Genomic DNA, 21,111 nt, shown 5'->3' with positions numbered 1-21,111 from the left:
GCATGCATTTATGCATCACAACCCATAAAAACAAATATGTGAAATTTTAGGGCGTTACAATCAAGAAGATCATTTGAAGACGATTGGCTTTCAACACATGCTGAAACCTTCTTCAAGCCTAAGGACTCCCCAATCTTTGAACATTCCAATAAAAGATTTTCATTGCTACCGGTTAGCCGACCCCTTGGCGGCTGTCAATCTTTTTTGCTGACTAATTGACCCTTGACCCTTCGAGCAATCCATTGAATCTGAACTACCTTCCAAAACCTGACTCCCCACTGAAACCCTCTGGCTCTTCTTCCCTTCTACTTCCTCTAAAAGCATATCCTTTTCCTCTTACATTGTCCACCTTTCTTTTATATCATTCATATATCGTTCATCTTTCCCAAATCCCTTTTAATTCTCTCTTCTAAGTTAAACCCTAAGGTTGGGTTCATGTACCGTCCCCCTCAAAATGTGACTTCATCTACTCTCCATCCCTTTTCCCTTCACTTTGTTCCTTCCTACCGAACCTGCCTCCATTCAATCTGCTTCCATAATCCTCCCTCAGCCATACACTTGTGGGTATATTTGCTCTCCTATATTGCACCCTCAAAGATACATTCTATCCTAATTCAAGCTTTTACCCTTTATTCCGAATTCGTACCGGAAAAAAGTTGTCGCTCCGGCCTAGGGACTACACAAGAAGCAAAAGAGATTCAATTTCTCATATTAGAATTTAGCTTAGAATTGTTTTCCACTTGGTATCATCAATTTTTTCCTTCTTTTCAAAGGAACCCTCACATCCACTAGCACCTACACTCTCATTTAATTTCGGTAGCCCTTCCCAATTTATTTCGCATCATATTCAACAAATGATCCAATAAAATCTCCAAATTGTTTAGTTATTGCTTCCGATATCATTTCAAGCAACATATCGTGGATTTGTACCCAAAAAAAAGAATAGGTCAATGGTATCTCCATCGGGTCCTTATTCTCTAATAACCTGTGAAAAATCAACAGATGGTTATAAAAGTCCATGGGACCCCCTTAATCACCCTCTCAATATCCACTTCATGGTAGAATTTAAACAAAAATCTCTTCTCCTCAAAATCTGAGATAACCATTCCTCCAATCAGATGCCAAACATTGACCAACGTATTCTTCATGGCTTGAAAATTAACCATTCATGCCGTCAAGAAGCACCTCACCAGGCAATAATCATGATCCACCTCTTCCTCCACGTCCTCTTCCACCGCCCAAACTTTCTCCTCCCGTCATGTATTTTCAAATTAGCAATACTGTCATCCATTAAAACATTTCAGCTTTTGATTGGATTAATATTTCTTTTTGCCTATCAAACAATGTTTTACCACCTAGATGTCGAAAAAACAGCCCCTAACACCTAATAAATTAAGAGTCGTATTCGAAACATGCTACCTTAGCAGATCGACTTAGAGAGAAACTGTCATTGCGGCAAACTTTTCTAATTCCTAAATCTGACATCTTAAAAACTTGACTTGTGTTTTTAACCTCACCCAAAACTCGAAAATATAAGTATTTAATTTGAACAAATTTATTACTATAATAAAAGTCTCAAAAACTTGTTGTGCCAACCCAACCCAACAATAACTATAATTATATTTAACATAATGTTAGTATAGAAATTTTATAAGAGCACAACCTATGCCAAAGGACAAGACTCTTAGAGTAATAAAGAGCTTTTCTCTTATACCATTTTACACGATTTTGCCATTACCAAAGCCTCACATCTCAAAGTCGTAAGCTTTCTTATACCCTACAATTGCATATTACTCTCTCTAAAAAATAAATAATTTGGTTCTTTTATATTAATTAAAAGAACAAATTGATCATTTCCATTGAAAATTTCATCCATTTGTACTATTAAAAACTGAGGTAGCTGATGGAATAATCAGATAATGATACGTGGCGTGCCTCATGTACCTCATGTTGGTGTACATGAATTAGTTTTTAATAGTAAAATTAATAAAATTTTTATAGAAGAACTAGTTTTCTTTTTATATAACATATGAGAATTAATTTACCTATTTTTTTAATAGAGAGGGTAAAATGTAATCCAACTCTTAATACTGATAACGTAATTTCACCTAAAACACACTATATTTATTATCCTTATAGTTCAACTTTCCACTTAAAGAAATTAAAAGAAAAAGTAAATAATAATAAAATCACTTTCTTCTAGGCTTGTAAGGAGTGGAAGAACCCAGTTTTGTAGTAGATGAAGAAGATGAAGGTGACAATACAGGCTTATGATTATGCTTCTTTTGATCAGCTTTATCTTTGTAAAATGCCTCTAATAACTCTTCTTTCAGTTCAGTAAATCGTCTTTTCTTCACTCTTTGTTCTTCGGAACTGCCATCTTCAAAGAAAGAAGGATCCGACATATCATCCACCAAGAACTTGTCAAGCACTTCAGCACAATGTGGGAAATATCGCCTTCCAGTTTCCACTGCCATTTACAGTTCAATATTGTTCACAAAAATTTCTCCAAATGGTCTAATGATTTACTACAAACAGTGTGAATCTAGAAAATATTTTAGGATTGGTGGGAAATTCAATCATAATTTTTTGAGAGGAAAAATATACTTTTATCTATGATTTCATCATTTTTGAAAATGACTAAACATACTTTTATGTTCATTTTAGAGGGGTCAAAATGTAATTTTATTATATATAAATTTATTATTTAATAATTTTTTTATAAATGCTTAGAACTACTCATAATTCCTCCTTAACTGTTAAATAGGAGGATAATATGTTTCAGCTCATTCGAACTCATGTTCTCCTATACTTGTAACAATACCAGTGTATTTTTTTGGGCAGCCCTTGCCTACCCTTTGTATTTGGTGGTGTAACCAGAATATTGGATTATGATCTAGACAGTTTAATGCTTTTTTTGTATTTTTATATTTTAAATATTTTATTATAAAATATTTAGAACTACTCATAATCCTTTTAATCTTTAAATAAAGAATAAACGTATTTCAACACGCTCGAACTAACATTTTCTATACTAATAATAATATCGATGCAAGCTGAACTAAAACTCAATTAACTATTTTTTTTAAAATACTTGAGACACTAATTATAAAAGAATGCATTTCTATTTTTTTTTAAAATACTTGAGACACTAATTATAAAAGAATGCATTTGGGGTAAACATTAATATTTTTAATATAAGATAAAAATTATAAAAGTGCTTTTTGAAATAAATTTTGAATTTATATGTACATAGAGAAAACAGATTTGTTAGTGGTTGAATTAATTTTTATATCTTTGTTAGGGCAAAGCGAAAGAATAGACTGGTTTTGAACTCTAAATATGGTATATGTATCATTTAATCCTTTAAAATTTTATAAAATTATATGTTAGTATAATAATAAAATTGTATTTTATCCCTCCTAAAATTTATAATTCATCTCTAATTCTCTAAAGTAATTTTTTGGTTTCGTACATATTCATTAGAATGTCCATTGATACTTGCTTTAATTGGTTGAAGTAGTTGGTCCGGTCAGATTTTAATTCTTTGAATTTTTTTATAAAATGCTTATAATTACTTATAGCTCCTTTCTAACCTTAAGTAGGAAGATAAATACACTTTAGTGAGCTCAAATCTGTGCCTTTTTATACTGACAACAAAATCAATATTAATTGAGCTAAGACTTAATCAACATTCTTTTGAAATTAATATAGTTACAAATTAGAAAATAGGGGATATGTATGAAAGCGTGATATACCTGTTTTAAAGAGGGTTTGCAATCTCAAATGAAGCCTTCTGGTGTGTGATGTAGGTGATTCATTCAAATCAGCTTCACTTATGTTTAAATCTGCATCTGCAATTTCCATGGCTACCTTGGCTTCCGCAGGATACAACAACCTTGCAAATGATACTGACAAAATTCAACAAAATTTATTACCATTCAACCTTCAACGTTCTCTTGTTCAAAATTTATCAGTCATCTTATTAGTGTATGAAATAATTAGTACGTTATTCAGATTCGGATATCATTGTTGAAGAATGTTATATCTTTAATTTGGGTATATTCATTATTTTTTCAAAATTTTCTTCTATTTAAAAGTAAATTAGTCAATTTCAACAAAGTAATCGCGAATTATTCAAAAGTTAAAAGTTATTATTAGACAGTTAAATTATTAACAAAAATTTGATGTCTATTAACTCACTATTCATCGTAGAGTTTTAGTGTATCTAGTAACTATTATTTGAAAGTTACATGTTATTATTGGATAGTTAAGGTATTAGTCATGGTGATTGCATTTCAGCTCTTATTAGTGTATTTAGCAACTGAAATAGTTTCAGTTAATTCGGTAAATTTTAATGGAGAGAACATAATTAATAAACATTTCATCTTTTATAATAAATAATTTTATATATGCAACAAAATATCAAAACAAACCAAAAATAATTTATATTACATTTGGTTGGAGTATTATTTTTCCACGGATTTTAATCATTGGTTATTTTTAAACTAATCACAATTGGTAATTTTAGTCATTCACATGACTTGTTTGTTGTAAAAAGAAGGAAAATTTTAGCTTATTTTGAAAATGTCTTATTTTTATAAGAGTTTTTACTATTTGTTAAATTCATGTTTAAATTTCTACAATTATTTTTTTATGTCTAACTATTTAGCATATGTTTGAAATAAACTTTTTCCTCGTGTTATTACACTAATAACCAAATCTAAAGTTATTAATAATTTAAGTAAATTACATTAGTAGTCACCAAACTTTGGGTTTTTCTTTTTGGTTACTCAATTATTTCTTTTTGAGTTTTTTCATTTTTTGACAAAAAAAACAAAAATAAATAGTTGACCGTTTTATAACATTTTATAGTTGAGTTACCAATAATGAAAAAGAAAACATTGTTGAATCGATCTCTAACATAATTTACCCTAATAAGTTTAGAGTAAACTACAGTTAAAATTACTCGATTATAAGTAAATATACACTTGAGTGATGGAAAAGATACAAAATAGCAACTAAACTAGTTAAAAAGAGTTGATTACTAGAAAGTTACTAACAAAAGTCTAATATGTTCAGTAACTCACTATTCATAGTAGGGTTTTATATTTTCCATAGGTTAATTCAATCAAAATCAAATAATAAAAATATGTATTACAAGGATAAAATAGCATTGGATATTCGGTATATTTCTAAGAAAACTAAATGCACAATTTTCAGAATATTTACCTCGATTTTCATAGTAATCCAGTTTCATGTGTAAATCATAAGCAATCACTTGCGTAGGAACTCCCAAATTCTCAGATTCCGAGCACCGCATCTTCGCCTCAAGTACATCAATACATAAACGATCTTTATTCGATGGCGCCCCTTGTTTTTTATTCTCATTATAATCCTTAACCCGAGTTAATCTCCTACAAATATCAACAGCAGTTCGGCCATCCAATGTAGTTTCCGTCACACTCGCTCCTTTATTCAGCAACGCCACCAGCACCGATGGTTCTTTACGTCTAGCGGCTACGTGAAGAGCCGTGAATCCTCGGTGGTCTTTGAGATAGACGTTAGCTAGTCCGAGACTGAGTACCTCACTAACAATCTTGGGATCACAATAGGCAACAGCATAGTGAAGAGCATAAGCTTCATCTAATGTGACATTTGATTCCTTTAGAAGAAGCTCCAATAGTTCAATATCATCTGAATCTAGTGCTTTATGGATTCTCTTGATTTTCTTTTCGTGGACCATGTCGGATTCGACCGGCTCAGGTACAAGTCGGAGTGACCGAATCTTGGCATAAACATCGGGAGGTAGTTCTTTCTCGAGACATACATTTTCGAGGTCAGATTTTGCTACTCTTTCGATGCATTGAGATAAAAGCTGGTTTAGTTGATAGTGAAAAGCAGCTACGAGAACTGGGATCACATCTTCTATAAGAGCCTTCTCAACAATGTTCAAAAGATGACGCTTTTTTTATACAAGGAAGTTGAGTCAGTAACATCTTTGCTAAAATCCAAATACCAAGAATAGTATTATTAATATTCTTCTTCATCATCATCACGTACTATAATAATAATTGTAGGTTTAATCTATATTCTATAATTAAATCATTTTAAGTTTCTATATTAATTTTATATGTGACATTCCACGATAACTATCTGTTTACTCAATCAATTACGTAAGTTTTTAATAATAAAAATAGATGAAATTTTAAAAAAAAAATGATCAATTTACTTTCTATCTAACTGTACAGAATGGTTTGCTCAGTTTTTTGAATAAATGGGGGCAAACATGTATGCATCAAATATAGCTAATTCCCAACAAAAAAATTTGGGTAAGTTACCTGCACGAGCAAAACCAGTTCCTTCGTGTCGAAAGTTGCAGAAGCATACATCAACTCCAAAGCATAATTTATAAGAGGGCCACAAGCATCATGGGAACAGCTCTCATCTACACATGTTGAAACACCCCTCGGTGATGCTTTAATCTTTCCTGTGTACAAATACTGCAAGAACACTTTAAAAGCTTCATAACCCACTTTACCAAATGGCAGTATTTCAGACATCAGATACTTTGGTTTTCGACCATCTTTGAGATCTTGTCGGAAAAGTTGATGAAAGTAAGGGCTTCGAGCAGCTAGGATACACCTATTGACACCCACAACAACATTGCCTTCCACTACTATCTCAGCATCATTGTAGTTCTCATATTCCTCGTTAATCACTAAGTTTTCAAGGTTGCCACTGAGCTTGTTTAGGCTCAAATTTTCAAGGTCCGTCTCTTCAGGATCCGAACTAGCTCCCATTAGGTGACTCCCAGACCCGAACCCGGATCCATTTGATAGATAAGAGGTGGATGGAAAGGTTAAAGAAGATGAAATCTCGTTTCCATAGTCCATATTTTTGTTAATCTAATAGGTGATGAAATATAATAAGCAAAATAAGAATAATAGCAAGAAATAAGCTAGAAAAAGTCCTTTTTTTTCCCAAAAAAGAAAATAAATTAAGATTTACAAATTACCCAGTTTTATAAAAGACCAAAGAATCTCCAAATCCATGAAAAAAGGCTAAAAAAAAGCTGAAATTAACAAAGAAAATAAAGGAAGAAAACAGGCTATGTCTTTACTCGAAAACCACTCAAGCTAATTTTGGATACTGAAGTGGAAGAACCAGACAGGGTTAAGAAGAAGAACAAATCTTACAGACAGTTGACTGAGACGTAGAAGTCTTTCAAGCAGGTCCTCGGCGAATCTTAAGTGTTTTTTTTTTTAAACTGCACTAATAGTGGCTAAGTTTTTATTTTAATCATTTAATTAAAAAATTAATAATTTAAATATTAAATTATTTGAAATGTTTTTATTTAAGTTATTAAATTATTTAAAATTTTTATATAAAGTATTAGTTTGTTAAATTTTTTCTTAAAGAAAAAACTTTTACTAGTGATGTCTAAACAACAATTCAATAATCAGTATGGTGAGTTAATATCTATCGACGAGTAGAAGAACATACCTTAGATCTAAGTAGATCTGGCATTCAGTGCCGAAGATCAAAGAAAAAACTTGTTTGAATTTTAATTAAATAAATTCGTGACGTTCAAAATTATTTCATAAAAAAAATGAACTGTAAAAAAGGAAAAATAGAGCTTTCAATTGGTGTAAAGAATGCAAGAAAATTATTTAGTATCGATTTTATAGTCCATTAATTTAAATGAAAATTTTGAATAATTTAAAATTAAATTATAATTTTTTAATTAAGTGATGAAAATAAAAATTTAACCTATGATGTATTTTTTCTTTTTTTGGTTGTTTAGAATTTTAACTTTGTTGTGAGTTTGTGGATAGTAATGAATCTAACTGTTACAAGCATTATTGTCCTATCTTGTTGTAAAGTTAGGCAAAGACTAAAATAGAAGAAAAGGCAAATTAAACAAGTAATATCAAAATAGTACAATAACAATAAAAATGACAGAAGATAAGCTTGTCATATCCCCGATACAAGGAAAAGGATATATTCTGTTCAAAGCAAAGATAATTAATCAGTGGGAAAAAGAAGTTCTTTATCTAGAAGGATTTGATATTAATATATATATATATATATATATTTTAAGTTTAACTTAATTCTATATTTATTTTGGTTTGTCAATATTATTTTAAAAGTAATTAAAGTGTATTGTTATAATACAGAAGTGATATCATATATTGAATAGTGATACCAAATTTTGAATGGTGTAATGGGAGCAGTTCACCTTATGAGATACGAAGAGTTTCTAGAATGAGAACGATTTATATTATGAATGGTGCGAAGGGTCGTTATACTGATGGTTTGAAAGACTTCGGGTTGAGTTTTTTGCACAGTATAGACTGTGTGTATAGCATCTCCTTTTATCTCAATGCTAAGAAGATATTTATAGGAGGATGGTTGGGCACAGAGGTGAAGGCCCTATTTAGGGATGAGCATTCGATAGGATCGAATCGAATTTAATGAAAAAATTTCGAGTTAATTGAATAGATAAATCTTATTTTATCATCTTAACTCGATTTGAAATTTTCTCGAATCGAGTCAAGTGAGATGGAATTCCAATCGAGTCGAATATATTTATTCGAGCTAAATTAAAAAATTGACTTTGGATCTTTGTAACCACTATCACCCACCCTAATTAAATTTTCTCACTGTAATCAAATTTGTTATTAACTTTCATCTCCTCGTAATTTATTTATTAATCTTTTATATACGGGTTAACTTCTTTTCTTACTTATTGCTTCAATTATCTTACGAATTTTGTCATGATGTATTTTGAAATTAAAAATATATTAAATATAAAAATATGATTTTTTAATAAAAGTTACCTTAAAGATAAAATGTGAAATTGATACCAAAATAAAATTTTAACACAAATATTTTATGGCATCATCAATAATTCAATTTTAACAGAAATTTATAAAGATTTAATATGATTAAACAATTTAATAATATAAATAGTAAAAATGTGAAATTTTATTTAATAATATAAATAGTATATATAAATAAATTTATTACTATTTAGGTTTAGAAAATTTTTGAATGATTTTTTATTTTGGGTAAAGGGTGAAAAGTAAAAAGTTTAGGGGAAAAATTTTTTTTGAGGGTTGGGGGAGTAAAATTTTGAGGGGAAAGTAAATGGGGAAAATATTCAAAAAAAAAATGGGGGGAAAATGGGTTTGGGGTAGATGAGGGATGGAATAGGAGAGGAGTAAAAGTTTTGGAGAAAAAGTGGGAGGGAGTAAAGTATTGGGGGGAAAGTAAAAAGGTTTGGGGTTTGGAGTAAAAATATAAAATATTATAGTCTTGTATTCGGTTTATTCGAATTATTCAAATTCGAAAATTAAACTCGATTTGAACTCGAAATTTGAAAAAAAAGTCGAGTTAACTCGAATAACTCTAATAACTCAATTCGTTTAACTCAAAATTTGAAACAAATTCAATTTTTTTCGAGTCGAATCGAGTTTTGCTCACCCCTAGCCTTATCTATCTCCCCTAAAATGGGAATTTTTTGCTTTAAACTTCCCAAAATTTATAAAATTATAAGTTAATATATAATAAAATTATAGTTTGACCCCTCAAAAAATGATGAAATTTAGAGTTAGTCCTAAACATGTAAAGATATAAGTTGTTATAATGATGGAATTATATTTTAACTCTTATAAGAATATATAATTTAATCTTCCCTTCTCAATTGGACAAAATTTTAGCTTCTCCCATGGTTGGGTATGGGTTCCAGCAATTGAGATCTCTACTCCATGGATGCCATGGTAGGGTGGTGGGTGTCAACCCAATGTATTGCTAGAGTTGACTTGAAGAAATTAGACGAGGCGTTCATTAGGCCTAGACGTGATGACTGACAGATGTTAGAAACTCAACATATATCGTTATAGGATTGTATGCATCTACTCAGTGTAACATGATGTGTAAGCAAAAAGTATTACTTTCTAGCGAGATCATAAGACTAAGCTCCCACTCAACATGTTAAAATCATGCAAGATTTTTATTTCTGATTTCAATCATGAATGATTAATAAATACATGACAAGTACATGCGACATTCTTTTCCAAAACTATATAGAATGTTTATCATACATATGCATGAACATACTTTGTAGTCAGTTTAAATATCATTATGCGATCACAGAAAATTATAAAATTAAATGACTTTGACTAGCCAAAGTTTTCATAATTTCATCCTATAAAATAAAAAACAATTTAAAATTACAATTATTACCCCCAAAGCATACTTTTGCTCTTCTAGGTGAAAGATAAATATCTTGATTTCTAAGGTTTTTTCCTGAAACCACAAATGACTTGAAAACCATCGAAGGGATCTATTGTTGCCACCACAGACTTCTACTACCTCTACGATTGACGTTGTTGTCATCACGTCACCATCGTTGCCACAATACTACTTGTGGTTACCACCGTTGGATCACCAATAACCAACACCACTGAACCACTATAGGACTTTTTTAAGTTGGTTGGGTAGGGTTTGTGTCGAATCAGTCAATCTTGGATGCATCTTGGCTCTCCAAGATTTGTTGAAAAATTCAGTTACATAATACTCATGTATGTTTTCAGTTCACATAGACTATTCTAAAATTAAATAAATAAAAATAAGTCCTACATGGAAATGATAGTCCACGATCTAATTACATATCTTGAAAACATATTAAAATAATAATCACTATGAAAATAAAATAAAATAAAAATAAAATAAAGAACACACAGATTTTTATGTGGAAACCCTTTCGGGAAAAAACCACGGGCAGAGGAGAAGAAAATTCACTATGTCAAATTCGAAATTATTACAAGACGAATAGACTATGTCTATTTATAGGCTTGTAACACCATATTCTAGTAAGACTGAAACACCTTATTCTAATCAATATCAAATAGATAGAATTTAATAAGGTTTAAAAAACCTTATTCTAAAATAAAATAAAAGAAGTGTAATTCTATATGGATTCTTCTTTTATTTTATTTTACCATTGTATTTTATTTAAATAAGGATTCGGGTCACTTAATTCTAACAATCTCCACCTTGACATGAATCCTTAATGAACAAGTTCTTTATCGCAAACTCTCAACGAACAAGTTCTCCACATCTTCCATAAAACCCCTTAAGGGTTTAACTTCAACAATGAACACCAACCAAGTCTAAGCAATGCTCAAACTTAGTTATAGGAAGTGACTTAGTCATCATATCTGCAGAATTTTCATGAGTACTAATTTTGCTCACAACAATATCACCACGAGCAATAATATCACGAACAAAATGATACCGAACATTAATGTGTTTTGTTCTCTCATGAAACATTTGATCTTTTGTAAGAAAGATGGCACTCTGACTGTCACAAAATACTAAGCTGATTTGAAGGTCTTCATTGAGTTCACTAAAGAGCCCCTTCAACCAAATAACTTCTTAACAAACCTCAATAATCGCTATGTACTCAGCTTCAGTGGCAGACAAAGTGACTGTAGTTTGCAAAGTGGCTTTCCAACTGATTACACAACCTCTGATTGTAAAGACATAACCTGTGAGAGATCTTTTTCTATCAAGGTCTCCAGCAAAATCAGCATCAACATACCCAATGACTCTATCTCTAGTTCTTCCAAACTGTAAGCAAACATCAGTAGTACCTCGTAAGTATCTTAAAATCCACTGAACTGCTTTCCAATGTTCTTTACCGGGATTTTCCATATATCTGCTAACTGCACTAACTGTATATGATAAATTTGGACGTGAACAAACCATAGCATACATGAGAGATCCCACTGCACTAGAGTATAGAACATGTGACATGTACCTAATCTCATCATCTGATTGTGCAGACAAAGCCGATGAAAGTCTGAAATGGGCTGCTAAAGGAGTACTAACAGGCTTAGCACTCTGCATATTGAACCTGCAAAGAACTTTCTCAATGTACCCCTTCTGACTTAAGTACAATTTACTTGCTTTTCTATCTCTGAGAATCTCCATACCAAGTATCTTCTTTGCTGGTTCCCAATCTTTCATCTCAAATTCTTCACTTAGTTGAACTTTGATCTTTCTTATCTCTCCTTTATCTTTTGCTGCTATCAAGATGTCATTAACATAAAGAAGTAGATACACAAAAGAACCATCATTGTTTTTCTTAAAGTAAATACAACTGTCAAAACCACTTATTTTGAAATCATGAGTAGTCATAAAGGAATCAAACCTCTTGTACCACTGCCTTGGTGACTGTTTCAAACCGTAAAGGAACTTTTTCAGCAAGCAAACATAGTCCTCTTTTTCTGAGACTGTAAAACCCTCTGGTTGTTGCATGTAAATATCCTCTTCAAGTTCTCCATGCAAAAATGCAGTTTTTACATCTAACTGCTCAAGTTTTAAATCATGCATGGCCACAATACCAAGCAAAGCTCGAATCGAACTATGCTTCACAACTGGGGAGAACACATCTGTGAAGTCCACTTCTGGAATTTGACTGTAACCCTTTGCAACAAGCCTTGCTTTATATTTGGGTTCTTCAACTCCTAGAGTCCCTTCTTTCTTTTTAAATGCTCATTTACAACGAACAGTCTTCTTACCTTTAGGAAGTTTCACAAGATCCCATGTTTTGTTTTTTTGAAGTGATTCCATCTCCTCTTGCATAGTAAACATCCATTTTTTTGAGTCTTCACAGCTAACCGCCTCAGAATAATTAGATGGCTATTGGTTTGCATCTATCTCTTCAGCCACATTTAAAGCACAAGCAACTAAATCAGCTTCCGCATACTTCTTTGGAGGTTTAATTTCTCTTCTAATTCTGTTTTTGGTGATAGAGTATTGTGGTGAAGAAGCAACTCTATTCTCAATTTTTGTACTGCCTTAAGGAGTTGACTCTGTATTAATCTGATGCTCCACCTGCTTTTGATTTTCTTTATTGGAAGAGTCTTTAAGAGATAAGTTAGGTAGCATAGCAGTTTCATCAAAAACAACATCTCTGCTAATCACAACTTTTCTATTTTCAGGACACCATAACTTATACCCTTTTACACCATCTTTATAACCAAGAAAAACGCATTTAATGGATCTCGGTTCCAATTTTCCATTATCAACATGAGCATACGCAGGACACCCAAAAATCTTTAAATCAGAATAATTAGCAGGATTACCAGACCATAATTCTTGTGGAGTCTTTTTCTCAATGGCAACGGATGGAGATCGGTTGATCAAAAAGCATGCAGTAGAGGCTGCTTCTTCCCAAAACGACTTTGGTAAGTTGGCATTTGACAACATACATCAAACCTTCTCCATGATTGTTCTGTTCATTCGTTCTGCAACGCCATTTTACTGTGGAGTATGGTGAACTGTCAAGTGTCGCACCATTCCTTCTAACTTGCACAATCTATTAAACTCATCAGAACAGAACTCTAAGCCATTGTCTGTGCGGAGGTATTTTATTTGTTTTCCCATCTATTTTTCAATCATAATTTTCCAAGACTTAAATATCGAAAACACATCACTTTTCTGCTTTAGAAAGAACGCCTAAACTTTTCTGGAAAAATCATCAATAAAGGTTAGCATATAATTAGCTCCACCTCTCCAAGGCACTCTGGATGGCCCCCACAGATCAGAATGAATATACTCCAACATTCCCTTCGTGTTATGGATTCCTCTGGTGAATCAAACTCTCTTTTGCTTCCCAAAAACACAGTGCTTACAAAAATTCAGTTTGCAAATTCCTTGCCCATCAAGAAATCCTCTTTTGCTCAATTCTGCCATGCCATTCTCACTCATATGCCCTAGGCGCATATACCAAAGTTTAGTAATATCATCATCTGACAAGGAAGAGGAAGCAACAGCTGCATCACCAGTAACAGTAGAACTCTGCAAAACATATAACTTGGCAATCTTTTTCTGCCCTTTTATCACAACAAGAGAACCTTTGGAAATCTTTAAAACCCTACTTTTAGCTGTGTATCTGTACCCTTTTGAATCAAGAGTACTCAACGAAATTAAATTTCTTTTCAATTCTGGAACATGTCGTACATCACTAAGTGTTCTGACAACTCCATCAAACATCTTAACTTTAATTGTTCCAACACCTGCGATTTTACATGAAGCATTATTTCCCATCAAAACAACCCCTTCAGACACTATTACGTAAGTTGTAAACCAATCCCGATTGGACTCATGTGGAAGGTGCAGCCTGAATCAAGTATCCACTCCTCGCTTACTTTAGAATCATTGACAGAAGCGACTAGAAGTTCACCATCACTGTAGTATTCTACAACATCAGCTTCACCAAAATTTTCTGGTTGTTTTCCCTTTTGATTCGCAGCCTCCCTTTTAATCTTATTCTGTAGCTTGTAGCACTCGGATTTAATATGCCCTTTCTTCTTGCAGAAGTTGCAAGTTTCACCACTGTTTGAAGACTTTAATCTACCCTTAGATTTACCGCAAGGATTTCGTTCTTGTATCCTTCCACGATCATCATCAGCATTCCGATCTTGTCTCCTACGAACAATGAGACCCTCTCCTTGAGAGTCGGGTTTAACCACAAGATGCTTCATCTTATCATACGAGGTCAAAGAATCATAAACCTCATCAACTGTGAGAGACTCGCGGCTATATAAAATCGTGCCTCTAAAAGTTGAATAAGACGGGGGAAACGAACAAAGTAGAATCAACCCTAGATCTTCCTTATCATACTGAACCTCCATGGCCTCTAAGTTTGAGAGAATTTTTTTAAACACTGTTAAGTGTTCGTGTACAGACACACCTTCCTCCAAACGATGAGCATAAAGATGTTGCTTCATATGCAACTTGCTTGTTAGAGTTTCCGACATACATAATTGTTCTAGCCTCTTCCATAATGCAGCGGCGGTCTTTTCTTTCATCACATCCTGCAAAATTTCGTTGGACAAATGCAGATGTAATTGTGTTAACGGCTTTCGATCCTTACGCTTCTTCTCTTCATCTGTTAATGTCGAAGGCATCTTATCTATTCCTAGCAGGGCATCCTCCAGATCCATCTGCGCAAGAACTGCTTGATCTGCCACAACGCAAATCTGGTGTTGCAATCTAACAGCGGAATTTCATACTTTAAAGACGCCATTACCGTGATGGAGATGAACAACCTGGAAGCTCGGATACCAATTTGTGAAAATAAAATAAAATAAAAATAAAATAAAGAACACACAGATTTTTATGTGGAAACCCTTTCGGGAAAAAATTATGGGCAGAGGAGAAGAAAATTCACTATGTCAAATTTGAAATTATTACAAGACGAATAGACTATGTCTATTTATAGGCTTGTAAAGCCATATTCTAGTGAGATTGAAACACCTTATTCTAATCAATATCAAATAGATAGAATTTAATAAGGTTTAAAAACCTTATTCTAAAATAAAATAAAAGAAGTGTAATTCTATATGGATTCTTCTTTTATTTTATTTTACCACTGTATTTTATTTAAATAAGGATTCGGGTCACTTAATTCTAACAATTACAACCACTTTAACATCTAGGAATCACAATTTTGGAAAAATTACTTTATCGTATAAAAAACAAAATACATACACTCACATACATAACCCTAAATATGCTTATAATTATAAGAATGTCACACCTTATAAACAAATTAACCAAACATGAATAAGAGAGAAATATCAGTATTGATTTATACTATAAACATAACACAACTTGACTCTGATGCCAATTGTAGGAAAAATTCGGTTTGAAAATGATTTTCTTGCACAACAAGAAAATAAAAAGTTGAAAATCGAGCCGGTTTGCAATATTTATAACAATAAAATTTCCTCAAAAAGCATCTATGCTTTGTGCAAGACGGATCTTTGACGTTCTCGACTTTCAACCGAATGACCTCCTCCACTTTCCTCGTACCAAGAATTGTTTCGAGTGTGGGCTCCAACAATTATGAATCAAACACAGAATCAAAAATAATTTTCTTACTTTCAGTAGGAAAGCAAATCTCTCTCTTATAGAAACCGGTAAAATTGTTATTCTCTAAAATTAGAATTTATACTTAGAAATAAATTATGGCTATTTTCAGAAAAAATAACTATATCTCAAAATTATGTAAAACTTATTTATTTCAACCTTATGAGTGTCATCTATTTATTGGGAGAGATAGAAGAACCCTAGTTGAATTAGTAGAATACAAATAATACTTATTTAATAGAAAAACCAATCCCCTAGTTAGATTAGGAGAGAGGGGCAGCTAACCCTAGTTATATACACTAGGGTTTCCGACCCTCATACATATTATGAGGGGTTTTGAACCTCTCCTATATTGGGTCCAATTATATGTGCTTCCTAAACTTTTAACCCAACACTTTATAATTTAATCCAACCCAATATATATTTTTTATTTTCCAAAATAAATATTATTTATTAAATTAGTTTAAATAAATAAATTTTCCAATTAAATAATTTTCAACCCAATTCTAATTTCGTTAAAGTAATGACAACTTTATCATAAAAGAATCTATATATGAGAAAATATATTTAATTTCTACATTTAACAGATTCACAATGACCAATTAATTTAATTCCATTTTTAACTTTAATTATTTACTTAAATAATAATTTAGAAAACTTAAATTAATTCTCAAGTCATTTCCATACTTAGTGAGAAACCATATTCATTTTCGAATATAACCTATTTCTCTAACTTTATCATTTCTATCAATTTCTTTCCTAATGCAATTGATTTCTAGTTTCAATGAGCTAGCGAAAGGACCGGTTGGACATATATAATTGTGACTCAAATGGTTTATAATTAAGTTTCTGCATTTCGCCTATTAATTATAAACTCATTTAGTCACGAAGTCATTCCACTATAGTATCTTGACTGAGCTCTCCTTGATTACTATTAGAAAAAATCCGATTTGAAAATAGTTTTTTTACATAGCAAAAAATTAAAATTTTGAAAACCAACCATGTTTGTGATATTTATAGAAATAAACCTTGAATTGAAATCATACATGTGTTTTTGGACAAATGGATCCTTGAAGTTTTCCGGCTTTCAACCAAACAATCTTTTCCTCTATTCTCGTACCACGAACTGCATCAAGTGTAGGCTTGACCCAATTGAATCAAAACACAAAACTAGAAAAAGTTTTCTTTTCTTTTTGGGGTGAAAATGAAAATTCTCTCTTCTTTAATAGAAACTAGTAGAATTGTTATTCTAGAAAAATATATTTAATAATTAAGAATAAATCCTCTCTATTTTTCGGTAGAGTAACAATCTCTCAAAGTTGTGTTTATAGCTCTACCGGAGCCATTTATATATAGAAAGAGAGGGTAGAACCCGTGTTGAGTTGCAGTGGTTTATTTCAAATAGAAAAACAATTTTCGACTTAAAGTATGAGAGGGGTGGATGGCACACCCTAGTATTCCTACTAGGTTGCCACCCTCTTCATGTTCACGAAGGGTTTTGGGCCTCTCTTAAATCGAGTCTAATTACGAGTATTTCTTAGGTTTTTTTTACCCAATACTCTGTAATATGATCCAACCCAATTGAGTTTTTCTATTTTCCAAAATAAACTTTAATATTTATATAAAACAATTTTTTTCATCCCTATTTTACCTCCAACAAAATTTTGATGATCTTACCCCTAATAAAATTTTGACGATTTTTTTCTTAGTAAAATTTCGAGAAAATATATTTAATATTTCACAATTCAACATGTTCACTATGACCGAATAGTCTATTTTCATTTTCGGGCTTCAAAACAGTCCAAAAATAAAATTTATTTTTTCGATAATTTTTTAAGTAATCCATATAGGATTGCAAATTTTATTTTCATTTTTATTTCCATTTTTGGAAACTTACATTCATTTCCAAATGATTTCATTTCTCTATTTCAGAGAAAACCATAATCATTCTTGAATGTATCCCATTTCTCTTTTTTTATTATTCTGTTAATTTCTATTCAAACACATAATTTATTTATGGTTTCAACGAGCTAGTGAAGGGACTGACTAGGCATATGTAGTTAAGGCTAAAATGATTTATAATTAAGTTTTGACTTTTCTCCTATTAATTATAAATTCATTTAGTCATGAAGTCATTCCACTATAGTATCATGGTTAAGCTCTCCCCAGCGACATACCATTACGAAAGGAACTACTCAGTGCTTGTCTAATGACCCTGTCATTAGTGTGTTACCCTCATAGGATATTCTTGATCTCTTTGAGATAATATTCATTCTCCCAATATGAACATATTTTATCTCATAGTAACCATTACATCTTCTTTCATGAAAAGTCAATCACTATCAAATAGTGATCAAGTCATCCATCACAAAGACGGATGACCTATGGCCACATTTACTTTTCATCAACCATGTAATGCCAATGAGAGGATATTATTTACCCATGTTTTGGGCTATGAATTTCACTGGTGTTAATGATGCTACATACTACAGAAGTCGTACACCCAATGCACCAGCTTTTGGTTCTTTATCTATTTGAACTCAAGTTTTTACTTACATCAAAGTGTATGAGTCACGCATACATAATTCGTCATTCATTCAGGATTTAGGTATGCTACACTTTGAACGTCACAAGTAAATAAATCCATAAACGGATTCAGGATCTATTCTGCTTGGGTCTTGTCCGATGTACTATCAGTCCTATCAGTCACATCTATGTTTCTATCTTCTAGGAGTCATCCGCTCCGATGTCTAAGATAAGACATCTCCCCAATTGGACTTGATAGATGAGATATTAGTCTTTCAATCGGTTTGCTCATTTCTGATTAGACTAAGGGCATGTTTAGGTTCATCTACTAAAACAAATTGTCTTTCCGTACTAAGATCCGACCACGTAATACCTTTTAGTATTAGATAAACATTAGACAACCAATGAACAACATTTGCTTCGATTTTGTTTTGTATGCAAAAACCATATGAGGACAATAATACAATGTATATTAATGTAATCAATGAACTTATTTTGTTAACCAATCTATTCGACAAATTACAAGTTTATAAATGAATATACTACACTCAAGGCACTAGATCCAACAATTACATGTCATTACGGAAGTTACTCGATCAATACTCGTCCAATAACCTTGTCATAAGTGTGCTACCCTCTATATCCTTAATATCGTTGAACTAAATTCATTCTTTCAATATGATCCTATTTTATCTCATGGGAACCATTACGTCTTCCTTCATGAAAAGTCAATTACTATCAAATAGGAATTAAGGGCTAGTTTAGCATTATTTTTGAGAAACGCTTTTAAAAAGTGCCATGGAAAAGTGATTTTGAGAAATGCTTTTGAAAAGTTTGGTTTAAGATTTAAGTATTTAGTATTGCTGTTAAAAAGTGCTTTTGAAATATAAAATATCTATTTTAGACATGGTGTTATAAAATAACAAATAAACATTTAAGTAATGTTCAAATTGATTAATATTATGATATTTTAATAAGAATATAGAAAATAATTTGTTATATTTTTGTTAATATATTAATATATGAAAAATAAATTTTAAATATTTTTAAACAATTAATATTAATTATTTATAAAATTTAATTGAATATATAAACTATATTTTAAATATTAAAATATAACTAATAAAATTTTAAACATATAATATTATTTATTTAAAATAAATTCCAATAGAAACATAATTACATATCCAATATAAATATTATATAAAATATTTTATAAGGGTTCAAATTTTCATTTGGTCTTAAAAGTGTTTTTCCCAAAAGCAAAAGTTAAAAAAAAATTACTTTTGATTTTGGGTTCAAAAGTGCTTTTGGAAAACACTTCTGACTCCAAAAGTGCTTTTCAAAAGCACTTCTAACTCCAAAAGTTGTCTGTTTAGAATTGCTTATGGTTTCAAAAACACTTTTAACCCTAAAAGTATTTTTGAAAAGTAATGCTAAACACACCCGAAAGCATTCATCACAAAGACAAATGACTCGTGTCACGTTTACTTTTCATCTATCATGTAATGCTATTGAGAGGATATTATTTACCCACTTCTTGGGTTATGACTTTCATTATCATGAATGATGCTACATACTGCAAAAATCGTATACCCAAATAACAACTTCCGGTTCCGTATCTATTTAAACTCAGGCTTTTACTTATATTAAAGTATACAAGTAATACATACATAGTCTATCATCCATTCAGGATTCAGGAATGTCACACTATGAATGTAAAAAAATGAATAAATCTATAAATGGATTCCAGATCTATTCTACTTGAGTCATGTCTGATGTACTATCAGTCCAATTAGTCACATATATGTCTCCATCTTTTCGGAGCCATTCGCTTCGATGCTTAAGACATAGCATCTCCCAATTGAACTTGATAAACAACATATTAGTCTTTCAATTGGTTTGCTTATTTCCTATTTGACTAAGGAGTTGTTTAGGTTCATCTACTAATATAAGTTATCTTTTTGTATTACGATCCGACCACATAATACCGCTTCATATTAGTTAAACATTAGATAACTAGTGAGGTAATATTTACTTCTATTTTGCTTTGCATGTAAAAATTATTGAAGACTATATATAAAGGTATTAACGTAATTTATTAAAAATTTTATTAAATCAATTTATTCTAAAAAATATTAGTATACAAACGAATATACTACCCTATAGAACTATATCCATATTTTATTAATGTAATTCATTTTCATATTTTATTTCTTTAAGTTTTGATGAGTTCTGCTTTTTTCAAGAAACTCTTTAAATTTAATGCAGTTTTTAATTTACGGGCTAAACCTTATAACATAAGGTAATTTAATGTTAATTTAACTATAGTTGACCAAATTTTGTTCAATTGAAATTATGCCATTAAAATTAATTCATTGCAAAAAAGAATACATTAGGGACAACATGACTCTAAACTTAAATTATACATATTTAAAATTAATTGCATTTTATTAATGATCACACAGAATTACTGAATTTATAATTTGCTTAATGCATGTTATGATTATGGATTATTTATCTGTCCCTTTTGGGTTCTTGAGATGATTCCACAAAGTACATTTAAGTAATATTATATGTTTAAGATAATTAAAATTAGTTAAAAATTACTCTGATTTTATTAAAAAATAATAA

The 21,111-nt window shown here is 31.2% G+C and overlaps 1 protein-coding gene across 1 annotated transcript; it reads right to left on the bottom strand.

The window, feature by feature from the left end:
- Nucleotides 1-1,992: 1,992 nt before the first annotated feature.
- On the bottom strand, nucleotides 1,993-7,270 carry LOC108455688 (BTB/POZ domain and ankyrin repeat-containing protein NPR1-like). Its single transcript, XM_017754222.2, has 4 exons — nucleotides 6,342-7,270; nucleotides 5,233-5,965; nucleotides 3,759-3,911; nucleotides 1,993-2,470 (listed from the first exon to the last, which is right to left on the bottom strand). Exons 1-4 carry the CDS (start codon nucleotides 6,894-6,896, stop codon nucleotides 2,190-2,192), a joined length of 1,722 nt encoding a protein of 573 aa, XP_017609711.1. The 5' UTR covers nucleotides 6,897-7,270; the 3' UTR covers nucleotides 1,993-2,189.
- Between the last annotated feature and the right edge of the window lie 13,841 nt (nucleotides 7,271-21,111).

The sequence above is a fragment of the Gossypium arboreum genome, chromosome 9 (assembly GCF_025698485.1).
Source record: "Gossypium arboreum isolate Shixiya-1 chromosome 9, ASM2569848v2, whole genome shotgun sequence".
NCBI classification, from domain to species: domain Eukaryota; kingdom Viridiplantae; phylum Streptophyta; class Magnoliopsida; order Malvales; family Malvaceae; genus Gossypium; species Gossypium arboreum.
The sequence above is the reverse complement of the archived record's forward strand: the minus strand, read 5'-3'. Positions and strand labels throughout refer to the sequence as shown.